The sequence below is a fragment of the Suricata suricatta genome, chromosome 16 (genome assembly GCF_006229205.1).
Source record: "Suricata suricatta isolate VVHF042 chromosome 16, meerkat_22Aug2017_6uvM2_HiC, whole genome shotgun sequence".
NCBI lineage: Eukaryota > Metazoa > Chordata > Mammalia > Carnivora > Herpestidae > Suricata > Suricata suricatta.
The window spans coordinates 51744034-51768411 of record NC_043715.1 but is presented as its reverse complement, the minus strand read 5'-3'; the positions used below and the strand labels follow the sequence as shown (position 1 = coordinate 51768411).

The following is a 24378-nucleotide window of genomic DNA, read 5'->3' as shown; positions in this document are numbered from 1 at the left end:
CACTCTGGGCCCCCGCCTGAGCTCATCACACCTGTCAGCTCCTCTTTTTTTTTTTGAGAGAGAGAGAAAGAGGAGGACAGAGTATCTGAACGTAGTGCTCGTACTCATGAACCATAAGATCATGACGTGAGCCAAGGTCAGATGCACAACTGACTGAGCCACGCAGGTGCCCCCAGATCAGCTCATCTTATTCCCTTATTCATAGAACCCTATGAGCAGGCACCCCTTTCCTTTGTCAGTTCCTGAGTTCTAATGTCATCGTTCCCATCCCCCCGGAACAATTTGGGAGAACCAGTATCAGTAACCACATAAAGCCCCACAGCTGCTCTCAGCGCTGTGCTTGTGAGAAGCAGCCCGGGTTCAATCCAGGTCTGCGCGCTTGTGGACTATGGTTTGGGCCTTGTGTCCGCTTCCTGTGGCCACTGTAACAAATTACCACAAACTTAGTGGCTTGAGACAGCGCTCCTTTGTTCTCTTAGAGCTGTGGAGGTCAGAAGTCCAAAATGAGTCTCAGGAGTGTTCTGGAGGCTCTGGGGGTGGGGAGGGGCCTGTTTCCTTGCATTTTCAGGCTTCTAGAGGCGCCCAGGTCCCTAGGCTCAGCAGCCCTTCCTTCAGCTGCGAGGTGTATCAACCTCATCTCTGCTTCCAACACCCCCATGCCTTCCCCCCGCTTTCTCTAGTCATACCATGCCTAACCCGCTGCTTTATCAGAATACTCGTGGGGTGCCTGGGGGGCTCAGTCTGTTGGTTCTTGTTCTGCTGGATCCCAGAGCAGCTTTCTTGTTCTGGATTCCACATCTGGCAGCTGGGGGCTTCACCTGCTTGCCTGCTATGCTCTTGTCTGCATTTGGAGCATGTAGGGACTCTCCATGTATCAGGTCTGCATCAGGCAGGTGTCGCCCCAAGTACCAGAGTCTGGAGTCCTGGGTTGATAGCCTGGCTCTGCAGGGGCCAGTGACCAAGTGCATTGCCCTTCGTGGGCCCTGTTGGCTCCCCTCTATAATGGGAATCGCCCAGCCAGCTCTGCGGGCTGTTGGCACTAGGGCCAGTTAAAGGAGATCAAGAGAAAAAGCCTCTCGTAATCTGCAGAGTAGCACATGCGATCATATTCACATTGCCAGCTGTACCTGCCTGCTTCTGAGCGCCAGGTGCATACGAGTCACACGCCCATGTAGGAAGGCTGTGAGCCGGGCACTGTGAGCATGCCTAAGAGGTGCCACAGCCAGCTCCAGACACCCGTTGGTGATCTTCCCAAGCCCCCTTCTTACAGCTGGAAAGGGTCCCTCTTTCCCCTGAGATCTGAGCCCTTCACACATTTCCATCTCTTAGGCTCAGCTTGGGTCACCCTTGGCCCTGGGTTCTGTAAACCCTGGGCTCCCACCCTGCTCCAGCTGGAGCATCTTGAGAGCAAGGATGGCTTCTGGGTAACTGTCACCTCCCTTGGCTGAGCACCTTGGACAGCACCAGCCTGGCTGAGCAAGGATTTGAAAGGACGGAGGACACAGAGAGCCTCGGGGATGGACAGCAGTGTGTCAGTTCATGGGCTCCAGATGATGCTGAGTGCTCGTGGTGAGCCTGGCTTGGTGCCAAGCTCCGGGGCTGAGTGGGCTCCCTGAGCGGTGCATATGAAGGATGAAGCTAGTTCTGTATAGTGCACATCAGCTGCTGCCGTGCTCATCCTGCTGGGCCACCTGAGCCCTTGCGTCCAGTCCTAGGGACAGGCTTCATCACTCCTGTCTCACAGGCATAGGAACGGAGGCCCAGAGAGGTCTAGCACCTTGTGCAGCCACACACAGAGTCGATTGCCAGGTGTGCAGCCTCTCTTGGCCTCTCTGACCCTCAGCTCTCCTCTCCTTCGGCAGGTGGCGCTAACATCAATGGCAGCAACAACAGGATTCCTAACATCAGCCTAGACCTTCCTGGGGCTGCCCTGAGCATTAAAGGGGAGACCATGTGTGGAAGCCCACACTTAGCACAGAGTTTGTCCTTGAGCAGAACGGGACAAGCAGACAGGGTGTCCATGAAGAAGAGAGGAGGAAGAAAGTGGGCGTTGGCCCCGTGGGGACTCTGGATCAGAAGTGGTCTTTCAGCACTATTCCATGTTAGGCCAGCAGGGCTGGATCAACCATTGGATCCGGGCAGCCCCGGGGTTGCAGCGCAGAGGGCTCTGAGGGGCAGAAGTCAGCCTATGGCAGCACTTCCCCAGGTGGGGGTGGCGCTGGGACAAGTTTTCATGTCCCATGGGACGCATCCACATGTGTAGATAAATGCAAATATCTGGTGCATTGGGGGTCCCCAGGACCACCCCCCAGGCTCACGTAGTCACAAGGAGGACCCATAGGCTCAGCACATCATTGGGCCATGGTGCATTTCAGCAGAAAACACAGAGCACAGACAAGGGAGGGGAAAGGCCCACAGAGTGACATCTGGGGGAAGACCAGCACAAACTTCTAAGAGTCCTCTCCCCATGGGCTCCCAGAGGATGCCCAAGGAGGTGTGATAACACGTGTGAGGTGTTGTCTACCAGGGACGCACCTGAGAGACCCAGGACCCTGTGTTTTGTTCTCATGTTTATTTATTTTTGATAGCATGAGAGGAGGAGGGGCAGAGACAGAGGATCTAAAGTGGGCTTTGCACTGACAGCAGTGAACCTGATGTGGGGCTTGAACTCATAAACTACGAGATCATGACCTGAGCTAAAGTCAGACACTCAACCAACTGAGCCCCCCAGGCATCTCATACCCCAGGTTTTTATTGGGAGCTGGTCACTTTGGTGCACTCTGCCTGGAATGAACCGACGTTCTAGACTCCCAGAAGGAAAGCAAGTGTTCAGCATAATAGTTTGGGCACAGGAGGCCCCTCTTATTGGTTCAGTGATGCTGGAACCCTCCTGAAATCCCAGTTCCCAGACACCAGCCATGGGCCACCCTTGCAAGCAAGCCTTTCCAAGGGCAGAAGTCAGGCCTGCTTGATAATAACCCTTTTTGTGTAGCTGAATATTAACAAGGAGAGAAAGAGGGAGAAAAGAACTTTTTCCAAGACCTAAGAAAGAACAGGTCTTGAAAGGCAAGAATGCACTTGACACTGGAAGTGCTGCTTGCTCTTCACCGGGAAGTTTCAGGACAGTGCCTTTCACCTTCCCTGGAGATCATAACCTTGTTCGTTTTGTCCACCCACAGCCGAGCCTGTCTCCACCTCCGCCTGCAAGTCAAGTCCCCAGAAACAAAGATTCTCACTTAAACTAGTGAGTGCCCCTGGGGGGTAGTGCCAAGGGGAGGGTCTGGGGCTTGGGCACCACTGACCTCTGAGCCCCCTCTGAGGGCTGGCCAGGCAGGAGAGCTCCCCCTTGGCCTGCAGGGGGCAGCAGGACCTTGGGTGGGGCACATCTCCCTCAGGCCTCAGGTTCTTTATCACAGGGGGCCTGGGAAGCTGCAGTCAAGTCCGCCCTGAGCCCCGGTTCCGGTGCTGTCGGGCTGTGTGGCCTGGGCAGGTGCCTTCCCTCCAGGGGCTGAGTTTGTTCACCCTTGCAATAGAGCCGCTAGTACCACGCTCTGTGGCCCCCTGGCCCACTACCTGTCTGCTGTGTAACATGTATTTATTGAGCACCCACTGTATTTCACTGTACTGGATGTTGGGGTCCATCAGAGAAGCAGTCAGATGGAGTCCTCGCGCTGAGGAGTCCGTGTAATCACGCACTACCTTCGCGCACAGAACATGCACTTGAGAGGGGGGTCCAAAGGGCAAAAACAAACCCAAGAAAGTGAGAGCCACCAGGCGGGCGAGCTGTGTCCTCCAACACAAAGGAAGTGCTTGATAAAAGGGTACTGTCCTGGTTAGCAGCCTCATCATCATCCCCAAGAGCTGGGATTCTGGGTGACTTTTATTTTCTTCCCTTCATTTATTCAGATTTTCTTACCCGCTCCCCACCCAGAACACAGGGGCAGCCAGTCCGGGTGCCTTCGCTTGGCCCTGGACGGAGGCTGTGTGAGTGGTTCAGAGCGAGGGCTCCGGAGCCAGGTTCACAGATGACTAATAGCTCCCGCTCATTGAGAGCCGGTTCCATGCCCAGCCCGGGGCTAAGACTCCCACAAGCAACCCTGTGAGCTGTTTACTGTGCCCCCCCATTATCACAGGTGAGGACGTGGGGGCGTGATCACTGGCCCAGGGGCAGCCAGCATGCAAGTTGCTTTCTTCACTGCCGTCGCTCCAGTGCCAGCAGAGTACTCAGCACATGATAGGTGCTTTGTAGAAACAGTGAATGAATGGCAGAGCGGAGCTTTGAACCTAGCTCTTTAGCCCTTTGCTCTTAAGACCCTGCTCTCTTAAGAACTCAGCTGTACTAGTTGTGTTTCATTAAAATATTTGGTTTGAATCAGAAAAAAATGACCCAATATTAATAATGGTTTAAGCAAAAATAATTAATTGCTGTCACGGAGGAATCTGGGGCAGTAGTCCAGGGCTGTGCTTCCATGAAGAGGGGGGCCCACTTACTTTCTTGTTGCTCCAACACCCTCAACTCCACATGGGCTGAGATGGCTGCCCCAGCTCCCACCGTCTCCTCTGCATTCCAGCCAACTGAAACAGAAGAGAAAAGGGAGAGCCTGCCCAGCCCTTTGAGGGCATAACCTGAAAGTTGCCCACCTGTCTTGTGCTTACTTCTCTGTTGGCCAGAACTTGGTCACATGGTTATTCCTTACTGCGAGGACGCTGGGAAGTGTAGTTTTTAGCTAAAGGCCACACGTCTAGGGAAGCTTGTGGATCCCATCATAAAATAAATCTGGGTAATGGAGATGACGTGTTCACATGCAGCACCCTAGGGAATTTGGTTCTGATGTGGGGACTTAATGATGGTTGTGCTGGCATTAACTTAGGGCGGTACATGCCCAGTGATGACTAGAAGCCCTTGTCTAAGAGCTTGCATTGTGACACCCTTCTCCCCGCTCCCGTTCCTGACTAGGATGCCAAGGATGGGCGCTTGTTCAACGAGCAGAACTTCTTCCAGCGGGCGGCCAAGCCTTTGCAAGGTATTCTGCAGGGAAATGGGCAAGGGGGAGAGAATTGGGAATTCTTATCGGATCAGCTAGCTTCTCCTGGAAGGTGTGGGAAAAGGCCCAGATGTGCCCTGTCACCTCTTAGGCCTTGGGCCTCAAAGGACAGACAACATGGGCCTGCAGAGCCTAGTGTTAAATTACCAGAAGTACCAGCCAGTTGCTGAACATAGTCATTACTGAAACTTCATTACATCGGCTTACAGTCCACTAAATTGTATTAAGAACGGTAATAATCCTCAAAACTCATCACTTCCTAATTATTTGTCTCCGTTTTCTATTATCCGTACTCTTGGGGCTGTTCACAGCCTTCGCATCTGGTTGGTGAAAACGCCGTGCGGTGGCGTGCCGGCGTCTCCTCCAGCCACACGTTCTGCGGCATCAGATCGGTGGCCTGAAATTAGCCGTGGTGGGAAGGGTTTACGCCACGCAAGCTGGCCAGATCGGGGCGTTTCTCCCTGGCCAGCCAGTCACTAAGCTTTGGTCAGCTCACCACTAGAGCTGCCCCCCGCCCCCCGAGCTGAGGTCCCAGAAGATGGGCGGACGTCCAGCGATGCAGGACCAGTCGAGCCGTTTCCTGATCTGACCAATCGCCCATGTGAATCCTGAGGTTACTGTGTTCTTATCCCTTCCACTCCAGATTTGTATGTGCTTTCTGCCTCGTTCACTCCCTGTCACCTGCAGATACAGATTACAGCCCGAGGTCAGCAATGTCCCCACCCCACTGTCGCCCACACACAGAGGTGGCATCACTGACCAGGAGTACTGAGGGTCCGGCCTGGGCCCGGGCACTGCCTGCTTCTGCTCTGAGGATGGGCTGAGGGCCGAGGGCCTGGTGGGCTCTGACCTCCCAGTTCCCTGCCTCCCACAGTGAACAAGTGGAAGAAGCTGAACTCGACCCCGCTCCTGGCCATCCCCACCTGCATCGGTTTTGGCATTCACCAGGACAGGTATAGGTGAGTCACTTCATATGCCGGCCACCTCGCCGGTCCTGTTCTTCCTCTCCCTGTCACGCGACCGGGCATGGCTGAGACCCTGGAGCCATTGGCCAGTCAGTTGCTTCTTTCTTCCCAGCTCAGAGCCAGGCTGATCCCCTACCAATCAGGAGCCCTTAATCTGGCCCGGGACCAGAACCTTGTGGCCACTGAGCCACAGTCCCTCCTTGGTGACCTGGATTCTGCCCCCTGCCCCGGTCATCTCTCCCACCTCCTGGGCTACTCCTGTCTTCCAGGTTCTTGGTGTTTCCCATCCTGGGGAGGAGCCTTCAGTCGGCCCTGGATGACAGCCCAAAGCATGTAATGTCGGTGAGGTCTGTGTTCCAGATGGCCTGCCGGCTGGTATGTACCTACAAGTTGCTGGCTCCCGTCCAGGGGATGGCGCACTGGGCCCTAGTTGACCAGTCGGCTTGTTCATTGGCACATGCAGCCCGTGTCTCCCTCTGCTGGACACTGGGGGCTAGCGCTTGACAGGCACAGCTGGACACTAGGCCATTAGAACCAGAGTGATGAGTGTTCCCATTTGGGAGTTGGGAGAAGGGGCCCCAGCCTCAAAATGAGGGGCTCAGCGGGGCTTCCTAGTGGTAGCCACGAGTGGGAAATAACAAGGTGCCAGGTGGAGTAGGAGTGGAGATTCGTGGAGGGAATATTCCAGGCCAAGGACACAGCTTGGACATAGGCTTATAAAGCAGAGAGAGTATAAGGCATTTGTTCACTCATTCATTCATTCATTCATTCCCTTATCCATCCATCCTTTCATTAAATATCAGGTGCCTGCTGGGTGCCGGACACTGTCCCAGGGGCTGGAGGTAGTGCAGATATGGTTGTTATGTCTAGTGGGAGAGGGTGAACTTAAAGTACACAGTTTCTCAAGCTGCAAACATCCTCTGAATAGAAATGTCCTTCTGGGGGCGCCTGGGTGGCTCTGTCAGTTGAGCGTCCAGCTTCAGCTCAGGTCATGATCTCACAGTTTGTGGGTTCGAGCCCCATATCGGGCTCTTTGCTGACCACTAGCTCAGAGCCTGCTTCAGATTCTGTGTCTCTTTCTCTCTCTGCCCCTCCTCTGTTCATGCTCTGTCTCTCAAAAAGAAATAAATGTAAAAAAAGAAATAAATAAAAAAGAAAATAAATGTCCCTCTGCTGTGATGCAGGAAAAGAGGACCCAATTTAAATTGCTGGAGAGCAGGGAGTGGCCAGGGAGTGACATACTGAGTCCTGAAGGTCTCCATGCTCACTGTGTCTTCAGTGTGACACGTGGAGGGGGAAGGGGAAGTAAGGCAGGCTTGATGTGGAGAGGTAGGCAGTGACCAGATCATTTAGAACACCAAGCTGAGGAACTGGGGGTCTGTCCTGAGGGCACTAGGGAGCCACAGGAAGATCGGGAGCAAAGGAGGGGTGGGATCAGCTCTGAGTGCAGAAAGGCCCTGTAGCCCTCATGGGGATGGACTGGTAGGGCGAGATGGAGACCCGGTGAGGTTGGCATGAGAGGACAGGGTCTGAGGGGGATATGGGCTGCAAGGACAGTGAGTTTGTAGAACAAGCAGAAGCTAGCGGACAGGTAAGCCTTGGGGTCAAGGTGGGCTTGGGGGATATATTCCGGATGTAACCACCACGCAGGCAGTTCAGTGTATGAGTCTATAGAGTTCAGTAGAGAAGTCAGAGCTGGACATAAATACAAATCACAGGACGCCTGGCAGGCTCAATCACAGTAGCAAGCAACTCTTGATGTCCGGGTTGTGAGTTCAAGCCCCACACTGGGTATAGAGATTACTAAAAAAGAATAAAAAACTTCAGGGCGCCTGGGTGGCTCAGTTGGTTAAGCATCTGGCTTCCGCTCAGGTCATGATCTCACGGTTCGTGGGTTCAAGCCCCGCGTCAGGCTCTGTGCTGACAGCTCAGAGTCTGGAGCCTGCTTCAGATTCTGTGTCTCCCTTTCTCTCTGACCCTCCCCTGTTCACACTGTCTGTCTCTCCCAAAAATAAATAAAACATTAAAAAATTAAACAAAAAATTAAAAACTTTAAAAAGTAAGAAGACATGCTTGTGTGTGTTGGCAGAGAGGGTTTCTTGCTGCTTCACTCAGAATTGGGCTTAAGCAGCCTCCCCGCTTCCAACCACAGTAGCACCACCTGCCCCTAGGCCTAAGAGGGGAGATTCCTTCACAGGACTTTGCCTCAGAGCCCCTTTGTGTTGATCAAACTACTCATGGAGATGCTGCCTTTCTTCCCCAGCTGGATGCCCTGGAGTTCCTCCATGAGAATGAATATGTCCATGGAAACGTGACAGCGGAGAACATCTTCGTTAATCCAGAGGACCTGAGCCAGGTAATAACTGGGTCCCCTCCACACTAGGGACTCTCTGGGCTCAGGGTCTCCTCTGTCTCAAAACATCTGTGTATTTCACAATGCTTATTGCAGGTAAAGACCTGTTGTCCAACATATATAAAGGGCTCCTTTGAATAAATAAGAAGAGAGAAGTAACTTAGTAGAACAATGATAGGATAGGAAAAGCAGTTCACAGAAAAAGAAATCCACAGGAAACTTAAATACACAAAAAGGTGCTCAACCTCCCTAATGTCAGTAGTCATAAGACATGAAAATTAAAACATCCTATTTCAGGAGTAGACTATACTTAAAAGAATGGTATCTATTACTGGTAAGGATATAAGGAAACAGAAATTCTTTATTGTTGAAAGTGGAAATTGGCCAACCTTTCTGGAAAGCAATCTGGATACAGCAGTCAAAATTTTAGATGCATGTGTTTTTCTTTTTTCTTTTTTTAATTTATTTATTTTTGAGAGACCGAGACAGAGCATGAACAGGGGAGGGACAGAGAGAGAAGGAGACATAGAATCTGAAGCAGGCTCCAGGCTCTAAGCTGTCAGCACAGATCCCGACGCGGGGCTCAACCCACGAAATGTGAGATCATGACTTGAGCTGAAGTCAGATGCTTAACCGACTGAGCCGCCCAGGTGCTCCGATGCATGTGTTTTCTGATCCACCAGTTCCTCTCTCAGGAATGTGTTCTATCTGTATACTCACAGGACTCTGCAAAGATGCATGTACAAAGTGTTTCTGACAGCACTGATTGTAAAAGTCCTGAGGGAAAACCTTAAGTATACACTCCTGTAGGGGTAAAAAACCTTTTAAAGTAAATTCGAATTACTTTTCAGTTGCAAATGACAGAAACCTGATTTAACATGGCTTTAAAAAGAAAATGTTTAAGGGGTGTTGCAAATTATTGGCCCATTGAGTGGAAAAATCCAGAGCTTCAGTCTCTGGCTTCAGACATGGCTGAACAGGATCTATGTGGCTCCAGATTTAATACCCAGAACCATTATTAAAATGCAAAAAGCAGAAAGCCTGTGTGGCTCAGTCAGTTAAGCATCTGACTTGAGCTCAGTTCATAATCTTGCAGTTCATGAGTTCGAGCCCCACATCAAGTTCTGTGCTGACAGCTCAGAGCCTGGAGCCTACTTTGGATTCTGTGTCTCCCTCTCTCTCTCTGCCCTTCTCCCAGTCATGCTCTGTCTCTCTTTCTCTCTCAAATATAAATAAACATTAAAATGCCAAAAGCTGTTGCGGGGGTTGCCTGGGTGTCTGAGTCGGTTAAATGTCCCACTGTTGATCTCAGCTCAGGTCTTGATCTCAGGGTCGTGAGTTCAAGCACCACATTGGGCTCTGTGCTGGGTGTGAAGCCCACTTTTAAAAAAATGCAAATACCTGGGTGCCCAGTGGAAGGTGTGGTGTCATCCCTTTGTGGAAAACTAGAGCTCCCTCAGCTTCCGTGTGTGTTTACCAGGTATTCAAAGAAAGCTATTTGAAGCAATGCATGAGAAATGATTATGTTCAGTTTGGGTTCTTTTCATTTCACACACTTCTGTACTGTTTGGCATTCACTTGTTTCAAATTGCACCCGTGACCAAAAACTCTGACTCTAGAATCCAAGCTCCTAACCTCCAGACTGAATGGTTTCTCCCCATGTCCACACAGGTGATGCTGGGAGGCTATGGCTTCACCTTTCGCTATGCCCCCGGCGGCAAACATGTGGCCTACGTGGAAGGCAGCAGGAGCCCACATGAGGGGGACCTCGAGTTCATTAGCCTTGACCTGCACAAGGGATGTGGTAAGGGTCCAGAGAAGGGATTTGGGACCATGGAGATCCATTTCTCATATAAGGGTAGCTCTAGGTTTTCACAGCCACGGACAGCAGGTGGCCCGACACCAGAGTCCCACTAAGGGAGCCATGATGGGGATTCAGAACCATGGCTGGGCTGCATCAGGGAGTTGTAGTGCAGTTGTTTAGCACCAAGGACAGCAGCAAGCAGCCGGACACAAGTAGGCCCTTCAGTTTCAGAGGTTCACATTCAAGATCTGGTTTAGACGGAACATGAGAGTTGCCCAAGAGTCATTCAGGAGAGGCTGTCAAGGAGGCAACTGGCTATCCGGATCTGGAGCTCAGGAGTAAGTCTGGACAGAGGCTCAGTCATCAGCGCTATGTTAGGAGCTGTCAGCTGAAGCCCTAGGAGCGGAATGAGATTATCCAAGGAAAGTGTACAGAATAGAGTACTTTGAGGAGATACTTCCTTAAGGAAGTCTCAGCCTCTCTTTCCCAAATCCCTTGATGTCATGGCCACCTATGTGCCTGCCTGTGTCCTCCCACCAGGCTGACCTCCCCTAAGAAAGGAGTGGTCCCTGTGCCCCCAGCATCAAGCAGCAGAAGGTCTGGTACAGTGACCTCTCAGTGTTTACATGAATTGTTGTCCAAATCATGTAATTCAGGAAGTATAAAATAAATAAATCAGTCTCCGTTTCATCCTCTATTGAGGCTGGGTTCGGTGCCCATCCATCTGGGCTCCCTCTCGCCCTGTTCTGCCTCCCCTGTAGCTCAGGTTATCCCACACTGTACTGTGTCCCCATTAGACTGTCAAGGGCTGGGACCCAACCAAACTCTTGTCTGGGGTTTAAGGATGTGTAATGGGACCTGATACACAGAGCTGAGGACTCAGTGAATGTCTGAAAGACAGGAAGATGAGGCGGGAAGCTAGTGAAAGTGGGGCTGGTACGGATGGCTGAGAGAGTGAACAAGAGTAATTGAGAGATTCATGACAGTGTGAGAGCTGGCAGACGAAAAGTGAATGAACAGACAAAAGCTCGTATGCTTGGATGGTTGAGTCCATGAGTGCAAGGTTGAGTGAGAGAGAGAAAGGAAGCAGGTCGACCTGTCGGGATAGAACATTTGTACTGAGCTGCCACCTCTTGCCCTCCCTCCCCAGGGCCCTCCCGCCGCAGCGATCTCCAGACCCTGGGCTACTGTTTGCTGAAGTGGCTCTACGGGATCCTGCCTTGGACAAACTGCCTTCCCAACACTGAGGAGATCATGAAGCTGAAACAGAAGTGAGTCTAGGGGTCAGCAGAACCCAGCACTGGCCTGGTACCCCTGCAGGTGGGGCAGAAGCTCAGAACCCACCAGGGAACAAACGGGGAGGCAACGCCCCAAGAGCCAAGGCCTCTGCAGCTCTCAGGCGTCTCCTCTAGCGTTCATTCCAGCAGACAGCCGCGTGGGGTCTGCAGCCATGCTACCTGGGGTGAGATGCCAGCCTCACCATTGCAGGGTATAGTGTGGGCAGCCCAACCTCCACAAACCTGTGTCCTCGAAGGGATAAGATCTTGTTAACATCCACCTCAGGGCCTGTGGAAGGATTCAGAGAGTCAGCTACGCAGCACTCAGCACAGAGCCTGACCTATAGAAAATGCTCACTGTGCATAGGACACCAGGACTCATTCATACCTTCACAGGCAAAAGGAAAACCTGAGCAGTTAGGCCTGGACTCTACTCAGCGTCTGGCAAGACCGGCCATACCTGCTCTCCCTGCCCTCTGCTAGTAAAACCACCAGATCCTGTTAGTTCTGTTTTAGACATTCAGCAGCAAGGACAGCGGGAGTCGGGAGTCTTGGAAGCTGCGGGAAGTGCGGCTGTGTGAGATTCAGTACCGAGGACAGCGGGCAGCTGAGCTTTGGAGGGAAGTGAACACAGACACTTTGGTCTTCAGCACCAAGGACAGCGGGAGAGTAGCTGGATGCAGCAGGAAGTGGAGCTCTGAGATTCAGCACCTAGGACAGCGGGGCAGGGTTGGGGGTGTGGCTGTTTGGGATTCAGAACCACGGACAGCAGGTCTGGGCTCAGAGCTAAGTGAGTACAGGCACTTTGGTTTTCAGCACCAAGGATAGTGAACAGCTGGACCTGGGGAAGCCCTGCCTTGCCTAGGAGTCATCCAGGAGGGCCCCTCTAGGAGATGGCTTGGCCATCCATATCTGAAGGGAAGGAGTGAACTGTAAACAGAGATTCAGATCTCGTTGCTATCTCAGAAGTTGTCAGTAGAAGCCCTGGGAGAGAATGAGATTACCCAGGGGAAATGTGCCTAATGGAAAGAGGGAAAACTCTAGGAAACAGCACTGAGTCCTTTGTGCCCTTCAGTGCTTAATGTGCTGTGTTGCTGGGTCATGTCGAGCGTTTCTCTAGTTCTATTTTTTCCCTTTTATATCCCCCACCATCTTTTCTCAACCATGGACAACCCACTCAGCAATACTTACTATATGTCTTACTGATGTTTGCTTAACTGTATTTGTTTCCTAAAACTTGCATGATAGTGGTGGTACCATGTGTGTTTGACTTGCATAAATGGTATTCTGCTCTAAGTCTCATCTGTTTCTGGCGTTTTTCCCTCAGCGCTGTGTTCTTGGATTTTAACCGCATTGTCACACATGCACTGAGCTTACTGCTTCTGACTACTGCTTTTCAATATGTTTGTGTAGACAGGTCTGTGACCTTGAACAATGTACGACAAGTGTATTTCATTCACATAAATGGTACTGAGCTCTGAAATTCACTCTATTTCTTGCTTCCTTTCACTACTGCCATGTTTTTCAACTTAAGCTACCTTCCTAGTCACTGCCTCCAAATACTCCTTGTGACTTTGTCTAAAATGTATCTGTATCCTTGGAAAATACGTGATACCGCTCTTGGGTGTGCATTTGATTGGCACTAAAGGTACCATGTCCTGAATCTCCTCTTCCTTCAGGTTTCTACTTAAACACTCCTGGGGGCGGGGGTGCTCCTCTCGCCCCACTGCATCAGGCTTCCTGCTTGCGCGTGCTCAGAGGAAGGGGTCTGCGCCTGTCACGGTGGCCTGCTCCTACCTAATGACCTCTGTTCGAGGCAAATGTTTATCATAACCCTTGTTTGTGCCAGTCTGTGCCCAATGCTCCCCTGGGTCATCCTCAGAACAACTCTGTGGAAAGCTCTCTTCTGATTGAGGCACAGAGAGCTCAGGTAATCTGCCCCGGTCACACAGCTACTAAGTAGAGGTGCTTAGACTCACACCAAGGCCATTCAACTGCAGAGAAAGTTCATTGACCTCAAAGCTGTGGGGGGGGAATGGAATGTTGGCACGTGGATGCAGCCTTCCTTCACTCAAATATCTATTATTATTATGATTTTTTAAATGTCTTTTTTTTTTTTTTGAGAGAGAGAGCAAGTGAGGGAGGGGCAGAGAGAGAGGAACACAGGATCTAAAGCAGATTCTGCACTGAGAGCACAGGACCCGATGCGGAGCTTGAACCCACGAACCACGAGATCATGACCTGAGCCAAAGATAGATGCTCAACTGACTGAGTCACCCAGGCGCCCCTCAACAGAGACTTACTGAGCACCGGTCTGTGCACCACGCTTTGCTGTAGTCCCTGGAGATACAGGAGTCACTGAGACAAACATCCCTGCCTCTGGGAACTCACATCCTAGTGGGGTAGACCAGACAGTAAAGAGATAAACGAGTAAAGCACACACAACGTGCCACAGGCCAGGCTGGCTGGGGCCGTGGTGGGGCTGTGGGCGCTCACCGCTCCTTTAGCTTTAATGGCCTGGGCAAGTCTCCTGGCAGTGGTGACAAGTGAATCAACTCCAGAAAGGCAGTGAGGCAAGGAGGATGTCTCACTTTGGTGCTGATATGCCCTTGACATCTCTGGAGGAGGAGGGAGAGACAGAGAAAGAGAGACCCTTGGCTCCCGGGCTTTCATAGGCAACCTCTGTATCAGAAGGCAGCCTCAGAACCCACCAGAACATGAGCCCATTGCCCTATTTTCTTGGAGTTTATTTTTGCCCTTACTTTTGAGTTTTCCAGGAGCTCCCCATTCTTGAAACGAAGCCAGGTGAAAACGAGTCCCCAAATTTAGTAACGCAGCTAGTAGGAGCATATGGCCCAACTGCCAAGACGTGAAGTGTGGCGGAAGCCTGTGACAGCTCCTTTGCACACTTGTGTTGTGTTACCGACAAGGCTGAGCCACTCCTACAAGGGGTTCCCACAGCACGATGGTTCGGACGAGGGAGACTAGTTACCTCCCGGTGACCACGCCTCGGCCCCGTCAACATGCATGTAGCCTTCTCCGGTGCTAACGCCACTGTCACCAATTCTTGCTGCTCTCTCTCTCTCTCTTTTTTTTTTTTTTTTATGTTTTTACTTATTTTTGAGAGAGAGACAGACAGACAGTGTGAGCAGGGGAGAGTCAGAGAGGGAGTCACAGGATCTGACGATAGGCTCCAGGCTCTGAGCTGTCAGCACAGAGCCCGACATGAGGCTTGAACCCACGAACCGTGATATTAAGACCTGAGCTGAAGTCAGACGCTTAACCGACTGAGCCCCCCACCCAGGCACCCCTCCGCTGCTCTTAAAGGGCAGGGCTGGGAACGGCATGCCTCTCTTGGTCACGTAGCCACCCCAAGCTGCAGTGGGGGCTGGGAAACGTCTGCAGCCCAGGGCTCCTGACCCTTGGGATCCTGCCCTGAAAGGGGAGAAGTGACAGTGGACGACAGCTAGAGACTCCCCCACGGTGCCACCTTCAGTCAAATTTCTGAGGACAGGGGCCACCCCAGCTCCCTTGGTCACGGTGCTGCTCCCAGCCAGCCCGTGACACATGGTGCACGCTCAGGAAATAGTTGTGGGGGGATGAGTAAGGAAGGAATACACGAGGCGTCATTCACAGGTCCAGGTGTCAGTGTGGACAGACGGGCCATGGGGGCTCTCAGGCTGGGACGAGAGGTCACCGGCAGGAAGCAGGTGGCGGCAGCCCCAGGGGCCATTGTGGGACAGAGGGGAGGCAGGTTACCCAGCCTCAGGCCACTGGGTGCCTTCACCCAAGAGATGCCTGACCCAGTCTGAACAGAGCAGAGGGCCTTGCCAGGCAGGCAAGGGGAGGCAAGATCTCTAGGCAGAGACCAGAGCGCATGCGTGACCTATTCATTCAGAACCTGTCTCCTGATGGCATTTATGTGCCCGTCCATGTGCTGGGAAATGCTGTGAGTCAGCTGAGGGCACCCCTTGTCACCAGTGAGCTCCCCCATTGGGGCCCCCCAGGGTTGCATCCTCCTTCCTCGAGTTCCTCTAACCCCCAGGAACAGCCCCACCCCCCTCTTCACACCTCTGCCACCTCCCCCTTCACGTGAGACCATCAGTGAGTGGGACATGCTTCTCTAGAAGGCTGTGCACTTCGCAAATTGGTGCAGAGAAAATAAAGTAGGTCCTAGGGGCGCCTGGGTGGCTCACTTGGTTGAGCTTCTGACTCTTGACTTCAGCTCAGGTCACAATCTCTCAGTTCGTGGGATCGAGCCTGGTGTGGGGCTCTGGGAATTTGGGATTCTCTCTCTCCATATCTCTCTGTTCATCCCCTGATTGTGTGCTCGTGCTCGCTTGCTCTCTTGCTCTCAAAAATAAACATTTTTTAATAAAATAGGTCCTACTAATAATTTTTAAATCCGTGATTTAATTATGGGTGACAGTTCATCCCTGGATCCCGACCACAACCACAGAGGGAAGGTCTGAAACACCAAGAATCTTCACCAGGAGTGGTGATGGTGGTCCTGTGCTCAGTATAGATGCGCCACCCTTGTCCCGTGACTTGAAGCAGTAACAAAAAGCGCCACGAGAGGGCGATGTTGCCACATGCACATTTTTAGAACCTAATTTGTCCTCTAGGGTGCCCTACCGGTGTGCATGGCCTTTTTCCATTCATTCAACATTTAGTCCTTTTTTTGTACATTCTAGTTCAGGATGGAGTGAATGAGTGAAAGAAAAAGGACAGACATTTTGATCGCTCAAGGCTCACTGGTATGCAAGTCCCCTTCTGGGAAAGCACAGGCGCTGGTCGAATTTGTTCCCCGCTCTTAAGGCTGTTGGCTGGGCAGGGACATCCCAGGGACACCTGACACCCGATGGGAGAGTCCCTCATACAATTTACAATATCTTGGGGCACAGACCTTTGGTGCCGTCACTCAGTCATTCGCCACACACATCCTGAGATGCCTGGAGAGATGGTCAGACCCAGCCCTTCTCCTGTGCCGACAGTGCCTTGGGGCATCCGTGGACTGTGCCCAGATTGGGAGGGATCTGTTTTCTCTGCCCGCAGGGGTCCTGGGGAGGATTCCAGGAGACCAGCCCTCCAGCTGTGTTCAGAAGGGAAAGTGGCCACGGCCAGGGGTCCAGATAGGAGAAGACCGTCCAGGGCAGGGGCCAGATGTGCACGGATGCTTGGCCCAGTTAGGGGACTGACTAGAAGGGGTTTGGTGTGGCTGGAGCATGAGATAGGAGGGAAGGAGGAAGCCAGAGAGGCCGGCAGCCTCCCAAGCTCAGGGCTTTCCCCCAGGGCCCTAGGGCGGCCCCTGAGGGCTGTGAGCAGGAAGGGACTGAGTCTGTTCTGGGCAGAGAAACTGTGGGGCCAGGTGGGGGATGGGCAGGAGCTAGGGAGGAAACTGAGGGCCAAGGAGGGAGGATAAGGCCTGAACTGGACCAGAAAGGGGAAGGGACAGACAGGGTTGGGGAACAGGAGAGTGGAGCTTGGGGCTTTTGGGACTGTGGTTGGGGGAGGCAAGGACAGCACCCCCAGGCCCTGGGTGGATAGTGAGGAGTCAGGTCGGTGGTCCAAGTGAGGATGGAGCAAGGAGGTGGATGAATTTCTTTCCTGTGTGTGTGTGTGTATGCGTGTTTATTTTGAGAGAGAAGGGACACATGTGCACACAAGCAGGAGAGAGGCAGAGAGAGAGGGAGAGGGAGAGAGAATCAAGCAGAGTCCCACACGGGGTCTCGATCCCGCAAACTGAGATCATGACCTGAGCCTAAACCAGGAGTCAGATGCTTAACCGACTAGGCTACCCAGGCGCCCTGGAATTGGATGCATATCTATTTTTCTTGAGTAGTCCGAGAGAGAGAGAGAGAGAGAGAGAGAGAACGAGCAAGAGAGGGGTAGAAACAGAGACAGAATCCAAAGCAGTCTCCAGGCTCTGAGCTCACTGTGGGGCTCGAACCCACCAACCGTGAGATCATGACCTGAGCCAGAGTCGGACGCTTGACTGAGCCACCCAGGTTCCCCTAGACATTCTGTTTTTAAATTTGCTCTCCTGGGGAGCCTGGGTGACTCAGTTAGTAAGTGACCGACTCTTGATCTCAGCTCAGGTCATGATCTCATGGTTTGTGAGTTCAGGCTCCGCATCGGGCTCTGCAGGCATCACAGAGCCTGCCTGGGATTCCCTCTCCCTCTCTCTGCCCCTTTGCTGCTTCCTCTCTCTCTTTCTCTCTCTCTCTTTGTCTAAAAATAAACAATAAACTTAAAAAAGTTTGCTCTCCCCTCCCTAAAAGACCTCTTGCATACATCTCTGTCCTGTCAGGTTTCTTGGCAACCCGGAGGCCCTGGTGGGACAGTGCAGTCGCTGGATCAGCCCCTCAGGTATGTCCTGAAGGAGGAGGGGACAGCTGGGTGGAAAGGCCACCTGGCCCATCCTGGGCTTGCCCCTCTCACACACCTTTCTTTCTTCGAGTTTTCTAAACTGCGTGTGCGTACATGCCCATTCCGGAAAAACAAAAAAATCTTCCCCCCAAAATTCAGAAGCGTCTCCAAATAAGAATAACACACACGTACCTACACAACCACACACACACTACTGTATTTCTCTAGGAAGATGTGTTAAGGATAGGAGTGTGGGCCGGGTTTAGCTAGGTGGGTTTTCTCCTGGTCTGATGGGGGATGGGGGTGCAGGGTGGGGGTGGGTGGGGATTCATGCCGCTGCTGCCAGCCGGCGACTCGACTGGGCCGGCCCCCGCCTGGCAATCGGCCGGGCATTGGGAGGCCTCAGCCCTGGGCTTCTTCGCAAAGCGCCGTCAGGGCAACCTTCCAAGAGGACAGGGACCGGGGAGAGATGCTGCAAAGCACAGGTGTCCGGGGACAGGACTCCGCCACATTCAGGCAAGTCCCAAGGTCAGCCGCAACGCATCTGACTTCAGCTCAGGTCATGATCTCACAGTCCGTGAGTTCAAGCCCTGAATCTGGCTCTCTGCTGTCAGCACAGAGCCAGCTTCGGGTCCTCTGTCCTTCTCTCTCTGCCCCTCCCCCACTCACACTTTCTTTCTCAAAAATGAACAAGCATAAAAAAAAATAATCCTCAAAACACCTGGGTGGCTCAGTCCATTGAACAACCAACTCTTGATTTCAGCTCAGGTTATGATCTCACGGTTCACAAGTTCGAGCCCTGCTTCAGGCTCCTCGCTGACTGATGGTGCAGAGCCTGCTTGGAATTCTCTCTCCTTCTCTCTCTGCCTCTTCCCCGCTCATTCTCTCTCTCTCTCCCTCCCTCTCTCAAAAAATAAATAAATGAATAAAACTTTTTTTTTAAAGTCCCCTTGTGAGGGGCGCCTGGGTGGCTAGGTGGGTTAGGCGTCCAACTTCAGTTCAGGTCATGATCTCATGGTCATGAGTTAGAGCCCCGTGTCAGGCTTTGTGCTAACAGCTCACAGCCTGGAGCCTGCTTCAGATCCTGTGTCTCCCCCTCTCTCTGACCCTCCCCTGCTCATGCTGTCTCTCTGTCTCTCAAAAATAAATAAAAAGCACTTTTAAAAATCCCCTTATGAACTAGCTGGGGAAAAAATCCAGAGAAGAACATTTCATGGTACATGAAACTTCTCTAAAATTCAAGCTGCAGTGCCAGTGACAAGCCCATCGTGCCTCATCGCCACGCCCACAGGCTTACGTGTCACGTCACACCGGCCCCGCCTACGAAGCTGCAGCTGTTCACCCCGGCACTGTACAGCATGCCACCCCTGTTTTAGAGATACACCCTGAACTTTTATAGGCAAAGTGATATCATTAGCTGGGATTTGCTTTAAAACAGTACCTGGGCTGGGCGCCTGAGTGGCTCTGTCGGTTAAGCCCCTGACTTCAGCTCAGGTCGTGATCTCACAGTTCATGGGTTCGAGCCCTGCGTCGGGCTCTGTGCTGACAGCTCAGAGCCCAGATCCTGCTTCAGATTCTGTGTCTCCCTCTGTCTCTGCCCCTCCCCTGCGCTCTCTCTCTGTTTTTCCAAAATAAGTGAACAATTTAAAAAAAAAACCAGTACCGGGAGGGAAGTGGGAGGGGTTTTGAGAACCAGGTTGGCTGTGAACCGATCATTGAAACTGAGTGATGGTTAGGCTGGTTTGGGGATGCCATTCCACCATGGCATGTTTGCTGTTTTGCCAAAAAAAAAAATCTTTTTTAATTTTTTAAGTTTTTTTATTCATTTTTGAGAAACAGAGAGAGACAGAATGCGAGTGGGGGAGAAACAAAGAGAGAGGGAGACACAGAATGTGAAGCAGGCTCCAGGCTCCCAACTGTCAGCACAGACCCCGACACGGGGCTCGAACTCCCTAACCGTGAGATCATGACCTGAGCCGAAGTCGGTCGCTTAGCCCCCCAGGCGCCATCCCCCCAAAACATCTTTTTTAATCTAAGTTCCTAAGTCACTTGCAGGCACAAAAGAAGCACTGAGCAAATGGGCACCGTGGCGGAGACCCCACAGCCCCTCCCACCCCCAGCTCTGGGTGGGGGCCCCTCTCAGGTCTCTCCTGTGGTGGGGGGTGTCTTGACCGCAGAGACCCTGCAGGATTACCTGAAGGTGGCGATGGCGCTGAAGTACGACGAGAAGCCACCCTACGCCATGCTGAGGAACAATCTAGAAGCCCTGCTGCAGGACCTGCGGACGTCAGCCTACGACCCCCTGGACCTGCAGCTGTTGCCATAGGTGGGTTCCAGGAGGCGGAGCTTGTGAGTCCTAACCCTCCCTCCCCTCCGCCAGCCCTGCTTCCCAGAGGCCACCGAGGGTCTCCTCCAGGGCCAGCCTCCCAGTTGGATGCTGGATTTTTCCACAGCGTTCTCGAACCATCCAGCCCTCCGGGGAGTGGCACAAAGCAGGAACCTGACTCAGATTGGCTGGAAGGAAAAGGGGGATTGATTGGCTCTTGTAGCTAGAAAATCCCAAGGGGGAAGCTTTAGGCATGACTGGACTCAAGGCAGGGAAAGCAGGGTCAAGATGGCCTCATCTCTCCATCTTTCTCTGTCTCTTTCTTCATCCCTCTGTTTCTCTGTCCCTCTCCAACCACCTGGTGCCCCCTCCCCCCCGCACGAAACTCGCAGGCTCTGTTCCCCGGGTCGCACTTTGCCTTTCACTTCTCGGTCTATCTCGTGGCCCTTCCCCGTCAGCACGGAACTTCCACGGCCGTGTTTATGAAGATGCCATATTTCCGTTGTTTTTTAACTTTTTTAAAGTTTATTTATTGGGGGGGGGGAGCTTAAGTGGGGGAGGGGCGGGGAGAGAAAGAATCCCAAGCAGGCTCCGCACTGTCAGCGCACAGCCCTACTCGGGGCTCCAAGGCTCGAACTCACAAACCGTGACATCATGACCAGAGCCGAAATCAAGAGTCAGACACTCAACTGACTGAGCCCCCCGGACGCCCCCGAGGACACTCTTCATGACCCGTGGCTGGGCGCTTGTGTGGCTCCCCAGGTGTTTGCTGCCTTGAACCGCTGTGTGCAGCCTCGCTCCGGTGTGCATGTGTGTCCGTGGATGGGGCTCTTATTTTGAAAGCGAACTGAATTGCTCTCTGTCAACTGAATTGCCCCTACCTGTCTACACTCCCGTTAGCCCTGTGTGTACAGGACTTTGGGGAAGGTCAAAATTACATTAACTCAGTTTAGCAAGGCCACATGACGGCGCTCCGAAGAGAAGCTTCCCCGATCCTCCCGCCCCGGCCCCGATCCCCGCCCGTGGACTTGTAACGTCTGTCTTCATGGCTGCCCGGAATCTACGTGTGGTTCTCAGATGGAGGCCTTGTTGCCCGCAGGGGGTGTCTGGGGACACTCTCAGTTGTCACGACTGGGGAAAGGGTGCTGCCAGCATCGAGTGGGCAGAGGCTGGGGGCACCACGCAGCACCCCACGATGCCCAGCCACCCCCCACCACCAGAGAGTCCCTGCAAAAGCAAAGCCGTGACCTTGTCCACCTCAGACCTTGCCCGCTGCTGGTCACTCCAGCTCAGCAGACAGATGCTCCATCCCCCTGGCTGTCCGGGAGCCCCCACCCCGCCCCGCCCCCGCCCTCGGCACCCCTCCCCCACACCCTGTCCCTCCAGGCGGTCGCCAGTCTCCTTCAGCCTTCTCCTCCAGGTCTCCGCCTCTGCCCTTCTCCCGGGATCTCCCTGGAGGAGGTCGCTAGTGCGGTCCCCTGTCATCATTGTCGGGGCTCAGCTGCCTGGCTTCTGTGTGCCTTCCTTCCTGCCCTGTGCTGGCCAGGGGCACAGACTCCACCCGTATTTACCACGGAGACTCAGGCTTCCCTTCGGGCCACCTGTCCTGCGGCGCCTCCCTGTCCCCCCAGTGCAATGGGAATTTTAAAACTGGAAACCTGGGGTGCCTGGGTGGCTCGGTCGGTTGAGCGTCCCGACTTCGGTTCAGGTCATGATCTCAAAATTGGTGGGTTCAATCCCCGCATCGGGCTCTGTGCTGACAGTTCAGAGCCTGGAACCTGCTTTGGATTCTGTGTCTCCCTCTCTCTCTCTGCCCCTCCCCTGCTCACACTCTGTCTCTCTCCTTCTTAACGATACATAAAACATTAGGGAAAAAAAACTGGAAACTTAACAGCTCCTTTCGGGATCGCTATGGTTTGGGTCTGAAACCGAGTAAGTAGCAGGCCCGTCCCTTACTTGGGAGGTTGATAAGGGGACTCCAGGCAAGGAGCCTGGTGACCTTGGGGTAATTTGAAGCTCACCTCTTGCTTTATGGCAGCTCCTTGCCTTGGCCTGCGTGGCTGAACCCCCTCCTCCTCTCCCTCCTCCCCCGTCTACTCTGTGCCAGCCATCCTGCCCACCCCTCAGATCCTAAACCCCGACAAGCTTGATCCCACCTCAGGACCTTTGCACTTGCCATTCTCACAGTCTGGGACACTTTTTCCCTTCATCTTTAATTTTTTTAAATATTTTTATTTACTTTTGAGAGAGAGAGACAGCACGAGCAGGGGAGGGTCAGAGAGAGAGGGAGATACAGAATCCGAAGCAGGTTCCAGGCTCTGAGCTAGCTGTCAGCACAAAGCCCCACATGGGGCTTGAACTCATGAACTGTGAGATCGTGGCCTCAGCCGAGGTCGGATGCTTAACTGACTGAGCCCCCCAGGCGCCCCCCCTTCATCTTTGAACGACTGGCTCCTTGTCATTGACGCTCAGACCTGGGCCTTCCCTCACGGCCCCAGTGCCCCCCCTCCATCACCTCCCCTGTTCTCCGCACAGCCTGTCCCCTTCAGAGGGAAGTCAGTTTGTAACATCCGTACCCCTCCCCCAGATCATAAGTCCAACACAAGTTCTTGTTCATGGTAGAATTGCCAGTCTCTAGAAACAGCCGGTAGGAGCTCCTTAAATGACTAGGACACTAACAGCTGTTTTTATTGTCTTCCAGAACTTTCGATGCAAGGTTTGAACTAGAAAAAAAACCCAGACAAGAAATGTGACTCAAGGCCTGCTGTAGTATCACAGATATGCTTCTAGAAGGATCCCTTGAATGTGCATGCCTGCTGCTTCTTTAAGCAACACTATGAATCAGTCTTGATTAGCGTCAGGGAACCCAGCAGTTAGGCTCCAGATAATGTGAATTCCTCCTTTCGACCGTCCCTTCCTTTCAGCCATCATCTCCCGCCGGCCTCTGTGGTTGTGGACAGAGAAGACCCCGGCTCATGGCCGGGGTGAGGCAGCCCCCTCGGTGGGCACCCTTCCTGCTACCGTTGGCCCCACTATGCTTTGGCAATAAATTGTTTCATTGGAGCTTGGAGAGCAGAGTATCCACGAAAGAAGTTCCTTTTGGAGAAGTTGGCTTGTTTTCTCCGTCTATCCACCCTCCGTCCAAAGGTTCACGCAGATACCCGTCCACCCTCCAGCCAGCCATTTATTCACCCATCCATTCATCCCGCCACCCGCTCTTTCGTTCCCCCACGCGCCCAGCCAACCGCCCAGTTATTCAGCCCTCCGTGTGTCCATCCAGGCATCCAGCCAGTCACCCACCCGTCCCCCTGTCCGCTGATGTGCCCAGCCGTCCTCCGCACACTTCGCCACCATCCACCCTCCCGCCCCCCCTTCAGCCTTTCCTCCATCCGCTCATTCTCCGTCCATACATCTGTCCTCCCTTTTATTCGACAAATATCCAGCAGGTGTTCCTTGAATCTGGGCTGTGTGACACACGTCACGCTGCACGGAGGACCCTGATGAACGAGACACCGCGAGGTCCTTGAGCTCACGGGACCCCCAGTCCGGCGGAAAGGGAGGCCTTAAACGGGGTGACTGAGCTGCGTTGCACATGCTGGGGAAAAGGCGCGGGGCTGTGACGGAGACCCAGGGGCCCAGGGGCGGAGGTCCCTTTACAGAGAGGCTGGACGGAGTGACTACGGAGGAGGCTGGCGTAGCCGCGCCCCTGGGAGCATGGGGCCCAGGCAGTGGCTGGAGGAAGGGGGGGCCTGGGGAGAGACCTCAGAGGCAGCCCCACCAGTGACTAGACCGGAAGGGGTTCAAAGCACGGAGGGTACACTCACCCCCGGACTTGGTCTTAAAGATCTGGAATCGTCCACCATTACTCTGGAGTGGGGAGGCCAGGGGCCGGGTCAGGGAGGAGCTGCTCGGATTCACCCTGGTTCTTGCCTGACCGAGGTAGGCAGGGGAGGTTGGCCGACTGATGATCACTTTCTGGGTGGAAGCAGGCGCATGTCGCACTTTCCAGAAGGGGTTGTTCCTCCTCAAGAGAGAAAGCTCATGTGAAAACCTGCTCAAAACCTCTCTTCATGAGTCCCCAAAAGAACAGACTTCAGCTGCCCTTCAGGGCCTCAAATCGGGTAACAGGATGGTTTCGGAGTCATCACCCGGGCCCTAGTGCCCTTGCCCAGTCCCGACAGCCCCTCTGTCCTCCGCCCTCATCAGCCGGGACCCGGTGCCACTCAGGCAGCGAGAGAA

At 53.3% G+C, this 24378-nt stretch overlaps 1 protein-coding gene across 4 annotated transcripts in view; it reads left to right on the top strand.

The window, feature by feature from the left end:
- VRK3 (VRK serine/threonine kinase 3) overlaps nt 1-23211 on the top strand; it is a 34142-nt gene extending 10931 nt beyond the window's left edge. For all 4 annotated transcript variants that reach the window (XM_029925041.1, XM_029925038.1, XM_029925040.1 and 1 more), the window contains 10 exons: nt 3180-3244; nt 4958-5024; nt 5920-6004; nt 6280-6385; nt 8274-8366; nt 10035-10167; nt 11318-11438; nt 17755-17813; nt 19991-20139; nt 22841-23211. In XM_029925041.1, coding sequence (XP_029780901.1) covers nt 3180-3244; nt 4958-5024; nt 5920-6004; nt 6280-6385; nt 8274-8366; nt 10035-10167; nt 11318-11438; nt 17755-17813; nt 19991-20139 — 878 coding nt within the window. In that variant the 3' untranslated portion in view covers nt 22841-23211. The remainder of the gene's footprint in view (nt 1-3179; nt 3245-4957; nt 5025-5919; nt 6005-6279; nt 6386-8273; nt 8367-10034; nt 10168-11317; nt 11439-17754; nt 17814-19990; nt 20140-22840) is intronic.
- The last annotated feature ends 1167 nt before the right edge of the window (nt 23212-24378 follow it).